Source organism: Varanus komodoensis, unplaced genomic scaffold (genome assembly GCF_004798865.1).
Source record: "Varanus komodoensis strain SLA01 unplaced genomic scaffold, ASM479886v1 scaffold26, whole genome shotgun sequence".
NCBI classification, from domain to species: Eukaryota; Metazoa; Chordata; class Lepidosauria; order Squamata; family Varanidae; genus Varanus; species Varanus komodoensis.
In genome coordinates this window covers 15,377,959-15,391,710 of record NW_025335684.1, presented here as the reverse complement: position 1 = coordinate 15,391,710, position 13,752 = coordinate 15,377,959, and the positions used below count along the sequence as shown (strand labels likewise).

Here is a 13,752-nt window from a genome sequence, read left to right as displayed (position 1 = left end):
CTGTCTCTTCTTAAGTTAGTTAATGTATGGCTCGACAGTCAAGCGAGCTTGTGCATATCCATCAGACAGATGATGCAAAGCAAGACAGATTTGTATGCAATTTTTGTCAACATACAAAAAATTAAGCTGAATATAATAATACAAAAATAAATGTTTAATAAACTTGTGCCCTGCCTTTCCTCCAAGGCACGCCAGGCAGCGTGCGCATTTCTACCCGCCTGACGCGAATAATACAACAGAAGGGGCCTTTTTTTGGGAAACCTTCCCCACCCCCAAAAGGCTAAGATGCAGCCCTTTGGGGACCAAGCCAAGCCCTTTAAGTTTACTCAAGCATTTAAAGAGATACTTTACTGCCCTTAGTTCTTTACTCTGGTTTATTTCTTGCTGGTGCCATTTAATTTCCACTTGTGGTTTATTACCATGCTCCGGTTGGTGCCTTTTGACCTCTCTGTAATTTCGGTGCCATGGCCCCGAGTGAGAGGAACCGATTTTATTTTATTTTATTTTATTTTATTTTATTTTATTTTATTTTATTTTATTTATTTAGAATGCTTGCACAGCCTCAGGACAGCTTACATAAAATAAAATAAAACAAAACATAATACACATAAAATCCAGATCTACCATGGTTTCACTCCTAAGTATATGGCCATTTTTGGAACGTGGTGCAGGAGGATTCCCACACAGTTCTATAGGATCTGAGGGATACGTTTTCTCTGCCATGCTATTGAATATCTACATGATGCCTCTGGGGAAGGTGGGCTGCACAGAGATGCAAGGGGCTTTATATCTCCTTTTCACTGAATGCGGGGGAGAGAGCTGATGCCCTGAACCGGTGTGCCCACACAGTGTGGACTAGAAACATAAAAAAGAGAGCAAGTCAGAAGGGGCCTCCCAGGCCATCTAGACTGACCCCTGGCTTCAGCCGGCTTCGCTCATGACATGCCCACCTGCTCCTCAGCCGTGGCCACTGCTCCAGTTTTAGTGTCGTCTGCGAATTTGATCAGCAGACCGTTCACCCCTTCTTCCGTGTCGTTAATGAAAAGATTAAACAGGATCGGCCCCAGGACAGAGCCCTGGGGGACCCCGCTTGTCACTGGCCGCCATCCCAATGATTCCCCACTAATGGTTACCCTCTGCTTTCGGTCAGTCAACCATGTCCTAATCCACCGGACAGTGCTTTGGGGCATCCCAAAACTCCTCAGTTTCTCCACCAGGATATCATGGGGCACTTTGTCAAAGGCCTTGCTGAAATCCAGGGAAACCACATCCACTGCATCCCCTCCATCTAGCCACCTTGAAACATTGTCAAATTCCACAAGGTTTGTCTGGCGGGACCTGTTTTTGCGGAAGCCGTGTTGTGTGGCTGCCAGCCTCCCTTCCCTGTCTAGCATCACTAGATCTCCTGCTATTACGAGCCTTTCCATTGTTGTTCCTACAATGGACGCACGGCTAACTGGTCTGTAATTCCCCATGTCCCTTTTGCTACCCTTTTTGGAAACTGGGACCACTGATGCCACCCTCCAGTCCCCTGGAATTTCATCCGTTCTCCACGAGGCCTCAAAAATGGAGGCCAGCAGGCGTGAGAGGACCCCTGCCAACTCTCTAAGTACTCTCGGGTGTAACCTGTCAGGCCTGGCGCCTTTGTAAAGTCCAATGCCCTGAAGAGCCCCTCGACTTCAAGGGGGGGTGACTATAATCAGTGCCCCTAAGTCCCCAGCCTCATCTAATCTCCTATGCGGATCTCCCCCGTCCTGCTTTGGGGAGAACACAGAGGCAAAACAGTCGTGTAACATCTGTGCCTGTTCCCTCATATCAGTCACTGGGTCTCCTTCCTCCTTATTCAGCGGTCCCACCACTTGTCTCCCCTTCCTCTTCCTATTTACATGCTGAGAGAAGCCCTTTTTGTTGCTCTTGATATTCTTGGCAAGTCTCAGCTCGTAATCCGCCTTCGCCTTGTGAAGAATCCTAGGTAAGGCCAATAGGCCGAAGCTCCCTGCAGGTGTCCCTTGGGGAACAGGTGGCCCCGGTTCCTAGGAGTGCCTTCCATCAACTAAGCAGTGACACTGAGTACTGGGACCCTTCTGGCTGAATTACCGCCATGATCCTGTTTCTGGACTTCACTTAAATCGCCAGTGCGGACTTTTAAAGCCTTGGGGCCAGCTTATCTAAAGGAAGTAATTCCCCTGCCACGTATGCTCCCACGGTCCTCCAGGGTCCTCCTCAGAGGCCTTCTGCCCGCTGAGGGAAGTCCCACCGCCTTCAGCTTCGCAGTGGCGTGTCAACGAAAGGGCCTCTCCCGGGGCCCACAGTGCCGGGCGAAGCCGGGCCTCTTCTCCCAGCGATTTCGCATCCTTGAAGAGTTGCGCTTGTTGCTCTTAGCGTCTTCTGTTGTGCAGGCCACTCTGGGAATCTTGTGTTAAGAGGGCAGCAGGCAAAATCAAGCAATAGCACTGCTGCTGATACGCGCATTGTGCTATTTCGTCTTTGTTTTATCGTGAGTTTTAAACAAATTCTTAATCACACTGGCTCTCTAACTATTGTTAAAGATCAGATCATACTAGATCGCACCAGAAGCGATCACGTTCTGTGAACAATTCACAGAACACCGTGGTGGCCAAAGCCACAACATAAATGCGTCATCACAGATCAATGCGAGCGCATGAAGCACCGCAGGTTGTCGGACGGGTCATTTAAAGCGACTTCTGTTCCTCAGCCGGGAGGCCGGTCATCCTCGTCCCCGAGATGCGGTTCCACAAGCACCGACCAGCCAAGATCCGCCTCTGCCACCCTCGAGAAACCCCATTGCGAGCAGAGGAGCATCCGCGCCGACACGAGCCTCTTTCCTGCCGCATCCCGAGCCCGGGCTCTGCCCAGGACGCCGTTCAGCCGCTCCGCCTTGCGTGGGTTGGTGAGGGGGAACCGCGGGCGCAAGCCAAGGGCAAGAGGGCCGCTCTCCCGCCACGCCGCTTGCACGTACCCGGCGTCTCCAGGCACCCACGCCGGGCCCCTTCCGCCTCCGCCAAAGAGCGACTGCTGGGAAATCCGGTGCAGTCTGCACGACGCCCGCCGCCCGCCTCCCCACGCCCAAGAGGGGGGCCCAGCCCTACATTGGTCTTCTCCATGACGCCCCCCGGGCTGCGTTCCACGCTTTGTCCACAGGAGAGCAGGGAAGATCCACGGGGAAAAGCCACGCTCCCGCACTCAGCAACTCCCTGCGCTGACGGCCACGTGCCCCCACGCCACGCCTCCTCCCTGACCCACCACCCCCATTCCTGCAATGGGGGGAACAGTTGGGAGGAAGCATTCAGTCCCTTGGGACCACGTGTTGACCCAGGTTTGGTCTGCTGGGAAAATCTGGATAAATCCTTGCAGGAAAATGTTGATTCTGTGTGCTTCTGAGTGATGAAATCAAACCTGCACTCTTTCTGAAAAGCATTGGCTTTCCAAGCTAAGTCCGTTTAAAATGGCCTTCCTCCCCCTCCTTTCTCTCAACTTTGCCTGTAAGCTACAGTAGACAGGCCATTCAGTCCAAATATACATTATATACCTTCACAATGACTAAACAATCCTTGTTGGAATTCACAGTTTACCAGGAAGTACCGTATTTTTCATTCTATAAAACGCACCTTTTCCCCCCTCAAAAGTAAGGGGAAATGTCTGTGCATCTTATAGAGCAAATGTGTGTGTGCCCGACACCCGGGACACTGCCGGCCGCCTGCACCATGTGGCACCACCTGGCCGGCACGCGCTCGGTGCACCCTGCTCCGCCCTCCCCCTCCGGCGCAGGTGAGAGCTGTGCCGCTCAGGGGGGGCATGCGGAGGAGGAGGAGCCGCGGCCTTTAACCTGCCAGCCCCACAGAGAGACGGACTGCTCACCCCACCGCCTGGGAAGACCTGCCACCGCCGCGCCACCCAGAAGACCACCACCGGCACGCTGCCGGCCCGGCTGCACCACGTGGCACCACCTGGCCGGCATGCGCTTGGCACGCCCTGCTCCACCACCCCCCCGGCGCAGGTGAGAGCTGTGCCGCTCAGGGGGAGGCGTGCGGAGGAGGAGGAGCCACAGCCTTTAACCCGCTGGCCCCACAGAGAGACGGACTGCTCACCCCCACTGCCCGGGAAGACCTGCCGCCGCCGCCGCACCGCCCAGAAGAGCACCGCCGGCACGCTGCCGGCCCGGCTGCACCACACCTGGCCGGCACACGCTCAGCGCGCCATGCTCCGCCCCCCCTCCTCTGGCGCAGGTGAGAGCTGTTAATCACAGGTCGGTGTGTGTTTTCAAATGGCAACACGTCTTTTAATGAAGCCCATGGGGAAGTGATGGGGAATGTGCCTGTGATTATCAGGAAGCTTTCCATGGGTCCCTCCTCTAAAAACTAGGTGCGTCTTATGGTCAGGTGCGTCTTATAGAGCGAAAAACACGGTATCTATTTTGCGAGCCCAGAGGGCTCCATGCGCCCCGGCCACTCAGAATGGTGCGGATGCATCACGCAGGGTCTGAGTCTGCATGAGCTTATGAGGTCATGATGGTTTCTCAGTCGCCTGAATTTCCATGCCTCAGCAGACCCGGAGATGGGTTCAAGTCTCTGGAAGTTACGCAACTGAAGGGTCAGTACACTGCAATTAGAAATATTGTGACCTCCATGTCACTGTATGTATGATTGGCTGATCACCTCAGATTTTTATTGCAATCTCTGCATTCTGCCATCACTTGCCCTGTACCTGCGTATGTGACCGGGAGGGTATAAAATGCCCTGTTCTTGTATTGAAACTTTGCAGTCGAGTCCCCCTCTGCCTGCCCGGTAATGCATTATCGTGAGTATGGACCCGCGGGGAACCTGGGCTAAACAATAAAGCAGCTGATGGTCTAAACTCTTGATCTTTCCCACGAACCTGAGTTTTATTTCCTCCCCACAAATTGAAATTCTGGGATTTTGTCAATTTGGCAACGAAGGTGGGATTGTGGGTTTTTGACCCTTTATCCTGGGCAGGAGAGATGGTAAGTTCGGCCGAAATTCTCACAGACACTGGCCATCTCTCCCATTTCACAGGCAGGTCAGTATAATTAGCTCTGGTGTTGAACCTCATTACATGTGGGCTTTGGCTGTGGACACCCAGGAAGCATGGAGGCTTCAGAAGCTCAGCTTACTGCCCATGGACACTTGGCAGGGGTCCTCTCGCGCCCGCTGGCCCCCATTCTTGAGGCCTCGTGGAGAACGGGTGACGTTCCAGAGGGCTGGAGGGTGGCGTCAGTGGTCCCAGTTTTCAAAAAGGTAGTAGAAAGGACATGGGGAATTACAGACCAGTTAGCCTTGCGTCCACTGTAGGAAAAACTATGGAAAGGCTCATAATAGCAAGAGATCTAGTGATGCTAGACAGGGAAGGGAGGCTGGCAGCCACACAACACGGCTTCCGCAAAAACAGGTCCCGCCAGACAAACCTTGTGGGGTTCTAGGACAAGGTTTCGAGGTGGCTGGACGGAGGGGACGCGGTGGATGTGGTTTCCCTGGATCTCAGCAAGGCCTTTGACAAAGATATCCTGGCGGAGAAACTGGGGAGTGTTGGGATGCACCAAAGCACTGCCCGGTGGATTCGGGCATGGCGGACTGACCGAAGGCAGAGGGTCACCATTAGCGGGGAATCATCGGGATGGCGGCCAGTGACAAGCGGGTCCCCCAGGGCTCTGTCCTGGGGCCGGTCCTGTTCAATCTTTTCATTAACGACATGGAAGAAGGGGTGGCCAGTCTGCTGATCAAATTCGCAGACGATACTTAAACGGGGGCAGTGGCCTCAACTGAGGAGCAGGTACTCCAGATCCAGAAGGATCTGAGCAGACTACGGAAGTGGGCAGGAGACAACAGTGTGGCGTTCAATGTGGACAAGTGCTCGGTCTTGCACTTGGGGCATAGGAATAGGTGTCATAAGTACAGGTTAGGGGACAAGTGGCTGGAGAGCAGCACTTGTGAAAGGGATCTCGGGCTGTCAGTTGACTGCAGGCTAAACACAAGCCTTAAATATCAAAAAATGTGGGTCTATACTATACTAGGATATGCCGATGAGGCAGCTCTCACTTCGAGGGCTCTGCTCAGGCTCCCAAGAGCACCGTGGAAGCTGACTGAATATTGCAAAGAAGGGCAATTTAGCATAAAGAAACAAAAATCATGAGCTTTGCAAAAAGACCAAAAACTCGACCATGGAAGATAAATCAGCACAAGGCCGAGCGGGTTTCTCAATTCAAATATTCCGGTGCTCCAGCAAGCAAAGGGCTCAAGGCAGGCCCATGGCCAAATGTGGTGCCAAATGCCCAGAGATGCTCGTCAGCCACGATACAGTTCAGGAGATCTAGGGGTGGCCGCTATATCCCCCCAGCCCTCCAGCCGCACCACGCAGAAGTGCCAGCTCAGCTACTGCGTGGATCTCAGCTGGGGCCTTTCCCGAATACCCACGTCCTGCTACATGTTCAATTAAGGTTTCCGAGGATAATATTGGGTGTTCCCAGGGAGGTCCCCAGTATCAAGGTAAGATGAGAGACCGGTCAGATCAAAAGTGAAGCTAGGATCGGGGGGGGGGGGGCTGTCCATGCCCAAAGGCTCAGATTGAGATCCTTTCCAATTGGCCTTGATCCACTAACATAGAAGCATCCCACCTAGATACAGGGCAAGTCAGAAGGGGCCTCCCAGGCCATCTAGTCTGACCCCCCCGGCTCCAGGCAGCCCCACTCATGACATGCCTACCAGGTACATGCCCAGCCTGTCCTTGGACACCCTCACCGATGGGGCCTCAACCACCTCCTGGGGACGCCCACTCCAGACCCTCAGGTCCTAACCGTCAGGAAGTACATCCTGGCATCCAAAGTGAACCTTGGCTCCTTGAGTTTTCCTCCGTTGCCAGACGATTTTTAGTCACACTGGATCAAATCCATCGAGCAGAAAACCCCTCTCTTGGACCGTCCCCTACGGACTCTACTATGGGCTTCGAACCTTCAAGGGACTCCATCAAGCAGCACAGAGCAGACCCTGAGAGACAAACCGACCCAGGAGCCGCCCGCAATACTCTCTCGCGGGGACCACGGGCAGTTGCAAGAGCTCACCCACCTCGAACAACAGGAACTGCACAATCACAGAAGGGCTTTTACCTTGGCCCTCCTGAACAGAACCCCGTGCATTTTGGGGGGACAGTGAAAGGGATCCCCGGGCCAGGGCGCCTCTGCCCCCGTGGGGTGGGACAGCCGGGAGCTGCAGGGCTCATCCTGCTGGGTGCAAATTCCATGGGAACGTTAGCGCTGCAGTCACTTCCCCCTGAAGAATCACCTCCCGTCCAAGGGGAACCATCGATCCACATACCGCCGTCTGGGACTAATCCAGCATTAACGCAGCGTGTGGCGAAATCCTCCGCGGCCGTGATGGGTGTCCGGAGACGGCGTCTGAGGGAGTGTGGCCCCACCCAGCTGGGCACAAGGCAAACTCTGGGCATGCCTGTTCCTCAAGAGGACTGCTAGGGCCTACAGCACCCGGATACGGCGTGCAAGTATTTGGGGATCCAACTATCCAGCCAAGCCAGAGGGGCAGGTGGGCGGACACGGATGGGGCAGAGGGGCAGGTGGCGTTCCAAGTGGTTTACAAGAACTTAAACATGTTGTGATAACTGCTCAGTGGGAGACCAGAAAATGTATGTTATGTTGTTTATATGTTAAAAGAGTGCACTTTGGGGGCAATGGAAAGAAAAGAGTGTTCAGAGTGTTCATGGCATGCCGACCCACGGCCTCCTGGGTCATCCAGTCTGATCCCCGGCTCCACCCACCTCCGCTCATAGAAACATAAACACCAGGGATGTCAGAAGGGGCCTCCCAGGCCATGTCATCTGACACTGGCTCCCCCAGGCTCCGCTCAGAGAAATATAGAAACAGCGAGGCAGAAGGGGCCTTCCAAGCCATCCAGTCTGACCCCCGGCTCCAGCCAGCTCCGCTCGCAACATACCCGCCATGTGCACGTCCAGCCTATCCTTGGACACCCGCACCAATGGGGCCTCAGGCACCTCCCAGGGAAGCCCATTCCACACCCTCGGGATCCTAACTGTCAGGAAGTGCTTCCTGGCATCTAAATGGAACCTTGGTTCCCTGAGCTTTGCTCTGTTGGAGCAAGTTCTGCCTTCCTCCGCAGGGGAGAACAGGCCTCTGCCCGCCTCCATGTGACACCCCCTCACATGCCTGCATGTCGCCAGCAGATCCCCTCCGCGCCTCATACGGCATCCCCTGCAAACCGGCCGCCAACCTTGTGGCCCTTCGCTGCACTGACTCCAACCTGGCTAGATCCTTCCTGTAACGAGGGGCCCAGAACTGAGCACAAGACTCCAGTCGCGGGCGCACCAAAGTCGTGTAGAGTGGCAGCAACACCCCTCTCGATCTAGAAGCCACGCTTCTGGCTGTGCAACCAAGGGTGCCGTTCGCCCTCTCGGCCACCGCATCTCACGGCTGGCTCAGGTTCAGCCTGCAGGCGACCAGCACCCCGAGGTCCCTTTCCCAAGAGCTGCTCTCCAGCCACTTGTCCCCTAACCTGTACTTCTGACACCCATTCCCATGCCCCAAGGGCAAGGCCTCGCACTTATCCACATGGAACGCCATCCCGTTGTCCCCCGGTCACTTCCATAGTCTGCCCAGGTCCTGCCGGATCCGGAGCACCTGCCCCTCACTGCCCATTTTACTGTCGTCTGTGAATTTGGTCAGTGGACTGGTCACCACTTCTTCCACGGTGTTGGCGAAGAGAAGATGGACTTGCTGCTCTATCAGAATGTGGAGGCGACCAAAACATTTCCAGCGGTCAAGACGTACGTGTTGGATTTCTCAAGCTATCTGGTCCTTAAAGCGCAAAGTGCGTTTAGGAAGGCTGCAGCCAGGAATCGTCCAGCATCCAAACCTGGCGAGTTTGTCCAGCCCAAGAGCTGGGCCACATGAGTGGGCTGCAGGAGCAACAGCCCCCCTGGCCGGAAGAAACATGTTAGGCGGGCGGGTGGGCGCTGCAGGAGGGGCTTCCGGACCCAGTTGTGGCTCCGTCTGGCAAGAGAGACGCACGGACGTGTGCGCGCCTGCCTCCTCGCGCACAGCGGCTGATGGTGAGAACCGTGCATGCACACACACACAGCATACACGCTGGCTGACACACTCCCTCTTTTCTGAACAATTCCTATTTATTTGTGTGGTTCCCCCCCCAAAAAAAGCAGCACTCGCCCACTCGCAAACGTGGGCAAACCTGATCAACAGCTGTGCAGACCGGAGAGCTTTTGCCTCACACAAGAGTTTAAGAGGAGGGAGGGCGAAGGAAGATGATTCCGATTTTAAATTATCCATAAGTTTCAAGCCCCCCCGCCCCCCCCGCCCCGTGGCATCTGCTTGTCAGCACGCATTTGTGAGATTGCGGGTGCGAGGGGGTCACGCGCTGATTTTTGGAAGCAGCCTCTCCTCACCTTCGGCAGGGGTGGGGGCGTAATCGAGGGATCTTGGTCGGAGCCCCGGGCACCTCACAGCGCGGGAAAGAGGGAGCCCTCCACCTCGGGCGGCAGCTTCGGGGGCAGCGAGGGAAGCACAGTGCTGGGCTCTGCGTGGGGGGAACGAGGGGTCACGGCCAGGAAGGGCGCTCGGGCACGGCCTCCTCCCCCCCCCGGCCCCGGCCCACGTCTCCAGCAGGGCCCTCGTGCCAAGGCGGCCAGGCGCCCCACCTGGATTCCCGTGCTTCGGCCCGAGACGGACCGGCCAGCAGCCCTGCCCTTCGCCAGAGCCACTGCCGCCTGCGCCTGTGCGGGGCCCGGGGCCCTGGAGGCCGCAGCCGGACTCGCCCAGAGAGGCCACGCCGGGTGCCTGGCCCCGCTGCCCCGGAAGCGGCCCCTCCAGCCGTGGGCCGAGACCGGGCCGGAGGACGCTCGCCCCCTCCCGGGGCCCCGGCAGCGCTTACCCGCGTCAGCCTCCAGGCGGCCGGGTGGGGACGGGTTCTTGCGGTGGTCGTCGATGTGCTGGGTCATCTCCTCCCGCGAGGCCGTGGAGTACGGGCACTGCATGCAGGTGTAGCGGCCCCGGGTGTGCTCCCACACGATGCGGCTGTTGGAGGAGTGCCCTGCCGTCGGGGCGGAAACGGAGGCTCACTGGCCCCACCGAGCCCCTCTCCCCCGCCCTCGGGCGCAGGCCGGCCCGCAAGAGCGCCCGGCTGCCTGCCTGGCCCGCGATCCCCCGCGCCCCCGTGGGCCAAGCACCCGAAGCCTGCCCTGGGAGGGCTCCGGCCCGGCCAGCCCCACCCCAGAGGCCGGCCCCACGTGAGGCGGGCCGAGGGGCTTCCCCGCGGCTGGGCACCCGGTTCCGCCCGCTGCTCCCAGGCCGGACATCCCGAACACGGACCGGGAGGGGTCGCCCAAAGCCCCTCGCCTCAGGGGCTGACTGTGTGTGCATCGCGCTCCTTTCGCAGGCGCCACCAGGCCCGACACCGGATTGATTCCCCCCAGTGGGGCTGCGCCTTGCATTCCTGAGGACTGGAACCCCCTCCCATGCCTCAGAGCCCAAAGCCCTGGGCTGCACCAGCCGGTCCTGGGGCTGCGGGCACGGAGGGGCGAGGCGACGCAGCCGGCGGGCTGCAGAGCCCGGGACAGCCGGGCCCACCTGCGGGGAACGCCAGCCGGTGCAGCGCTCACCTTGGCTCTTCTTCCACACGGCGTTGGAGACGGGGAGGCCTGGGGCGGGCAGAAGCGGCCGGAGGCGGCTCTGGACTGCGGCCTGAGGTAGCCCGTAGGTCGTGGAGTGCACGAAGGGCAGGAAGGGCCCAGCCACCGGGGGCGGAGGTGGCCCGGAGAACCTTGCCAGGGAGGGCGGTCCAAAGAGGGGCTGCTCCAGGAGCGGGAATGAGTGGGCCAGCGCTGGCACGGACTCCAGGGCGCCGCGCAGGGAGGCCGGCAGCGGGTCAGCGGCCAGAGCGGCCTCCATGGGGCCGGGGAGGAGGGCGTTCTGCCGGACGCTGCTCTGCAGCTTCGGGAGCTCCTCCGGTGGTGTCCCCACAGGATCCCCCTCTAGGCCGGGGGGAGGCACGGAGACGGGCTTCTCCGCCGCCGGGGCCGGGGAGGGGCTGCTGGTGGCTGAGTCGGTGCAGCTGTGCAGGTGCTTGAAGAGGGACCGGTAGGTCTGGAAGCGCGACATGCAGTTCTCGCACCTGGAGCGGGCAGAGCGCATGACCCGTCTGAGGCGCCTCGCCGCAGAGTCTGGGCGGGCGGTGGCGACGGCCCCCCACAGCCCCCGCCTCCCCCGGCCAGGACCGCGCAGCACTCCTGCGTGCCCGTGGTGGTCCGCCCGCATCGCTTAGCACGTGCCCCGGGCCGGGCGAGTGGGATCGGCCAGCCGACCCGTTCCGGCCACCGCGCAGGACGCCAGCGCCACGTGCCTTGGATCGGCGAGGCCGCCCGGCGGGAGCCTTACTTGAAGTAGCGGTTCAGCTTGTAATGCGCCTTCACGTGTCCCATCAGGGCCTGCATGTCCGGGAAGGATTCCGCGCAGCCGTGGGCCGAGCAACGGAAGGCCTTGCCTGGAGGGGGAGCAGCGGCTCAGCGGCCTCGGGGTCGCTCGCTTGACCCACCTTCCTCTGCCCCACAAATTACCGGCGGGGAGGCACAGCGCTGGCCAGGGCTGCGTGCGTACACCCCTGCCCCACGCTCTCGCTGCATCCTGTCCCCACACCACGTCAAGCCTGCAGCTCTGCTGGGACCCAGGCACAACGAGCAGCTCCCTGCCACCGTGCAACCGGCGGCTGTGGGGGCGGGTCATGAGCTGCCCACCCCTCATCACTGGGACCCACGTCTCAGCGGCAGAGCCCCACAGAGATGCCCCACACGAAAGGCGAGGAGGCCTGCCAGGCAGCACTGGCAATCCGATGGTCTGGCGCAGAAGGTGGCACCACACGTTCCCGATGGAAGGAGCTGCCAGCCAGTGCCTGCACTACTGGCCTAGATTGGCCAGGGCAGGAGGCTTCGCCTCCAGGCAAGGCTGCTCCCAAGGCTCCTGCCCCTGCAGAGTTGGAAAGCTGGGTGGGGGGTGCACAACCTGCCCTCCGCCCCCCACCCCGAGGGGCGCGCTTACCCTCCACGGACTGCGTGGGCCGGTAGTGGACACGCATGTGGTCCAGCAGCTCCTTCATGCTGCGGCAGGCCAGCCGGCACCCGTCCCCCGAGCACTGGTACCGCTTCCCTGGGCGGAGACAGAGCAGCAGCCCTGCACCCCGCTGGCCTGGCCGGCGGGCAGGTCCCCCCCGCCAGGAGCTCCCGCCCAGCTCTTTCTCCGGGACGGGGGGGTGGGGGGGGCAAGGAAGCCGGCTGCCGGATTCGCCATGGCTTCGGCCGGGCGCGCGCAGCTCCCCCTCCAAGCGTGCCAAGGATCCCCAGCCGCTGCGGGCAGCCCGCGAGAGGCACCTCCGGGCAACTCGGCCAGACTTGCCCCCACATGGATGCACACGGGACCCCGCCCCCCGCAGGGCCCCAAGACCCGGAGCGCTTGTCGCTTCCGCCTGACAAGCCCGCGTCTTTCCCGGGGACGCAGCTGCCCAGGGGCGGCAGAGGAACAGCCTCGGCTCACCTGGGGTCGGTCTGCGCTTCGGAAGCTGCAGGTCCTGGTTTCGAGGCCCACCCACTCCGCCCGGCAGGGGCTGGCCGCCCAAAAGGCCAGGAGCACGAGGACCTGGGGAGATGGGAGCAGAAGCAGGTGCTGGCCACAGGAGGGACCCGGACGCCTCCTCCGGGGTGGGGCTGGCGGGCTCAAAGGGCGGCTGCTCCCGGGTCCGCACGGGCAGAGCCCAGACACGCCGCCTTGCTAGGGGTGCGCGGGGAGCGCTCCCTCCAGACAGCACACGGTTGCCGCTCGCAGGCGGGCTGGGCACGCCAACACGCAGAAGGCTGAGCCCACAATTCTGTTCCTCCCACCCCTTCGATTTACGTTTTGCATGCTCCTGTGCAAAACAGGCACGGCCAATTGCCCAGCCCTGACAGGCAGCAACAGCACCATCTAATAATTCCCTGGAGCCTTTTCTGGCCTCACCAGAATGGAAGGTGGAACACGGGAGCTTTCTGGTTAAGGCTCCCCTGGACAATTCCAAGGCACTGACATTAGCAGCTGGTTGTTTACATTCTAATGCTGCCGTTTGCACACTTCGATATATGTGCTGCTCACCTTGGCTTGCTCCGTGCAAGATGCGGACTTGGATTTAGTTATTCTAAGGCTCCAGGTAAAAGAGGAGATCACAAAAACTGGCTTGGAACGCCATGTCAAGAAAACTAAGATCACATGGAGGTGCGGAGAGACCTGTTCTCCCCTGCAGAGGAGGGCAGGATGCGCTTCAACGGAGCCAAGCTCAGGAACCGAGGTTCCATTTGGATGCCAGGAAGCACTTCCCGACAGTCGGGACCCCGAGGGTGTGGAATGGGCTTCCACGAGAGGTTGTTGAGGCCCCATCGGTGCGGGTGTTCAAGGATGGGCAGGACGTCCACATGGTGGGCATGTCGTGAGTGGGGCTGGCTGGAGTTGAGGTCAGACTAGATGGCCTGGGAGACCCCTCTATTTCTTTGTTTCTATGATAAAATGGGGAAGGGGGGGGAATGGGTGGGCCACTTGCAGGAACGATGACGGAACGGTGGTCTAACGACTGAATCAATATGCCACCTCGTTTTCTTCAGAGACTTCAGAGCGAGGAAGAATCAAAAGCATGAAGGATAAGATAACGTGCAAAGATCGGG

At 59.3% G+C, this 13,752-nt stretch overlaps 1 protein-coding gene across 1 annotated transcript in view; it reads right to left on the bottom strand.

Moving 5' to 3' along the window:
* Window positions 1–9,165: 9,165 nt before the first annotated feature.
* ZNF414 (zinc finger protein 414) overlaps window positions 9,166–13,752 on the bottom strand; it is a 5,843-nt gene continuing 1,256 nt past the window's right edge. The window contains exons 2-7 of the mRNA XM_044433702.1: window positions 12,599–13,216; window positions 12,107–12,214; window positions 11,450–11,555; window positions 10,675–11,186; window positions 9,948–10,106; window positions 9,166–9,593 (exon numbers count right to left, since the gene is read on the bottom strand). Coding sequence (XP_044289637.1) covers window positions 9,517–9,593; window positions 9,948–10,106; window positions 10,675–11,186; window positions 11,450–11,555; window positions 12,107–12,214; window positions 12,599–13,216 — 1,580 coding nt within the window. The 3' untranslated portion in view covers window positions 9,166–9,516. The remainder of the gene's footprint in view (window positions 9,594–9,947; window positions 10,107–10,674; window positions 11,187–11,449; window positions 11,556–12,106; window positions 12,215–12,598; window positions 13,217–13,752) is intronic.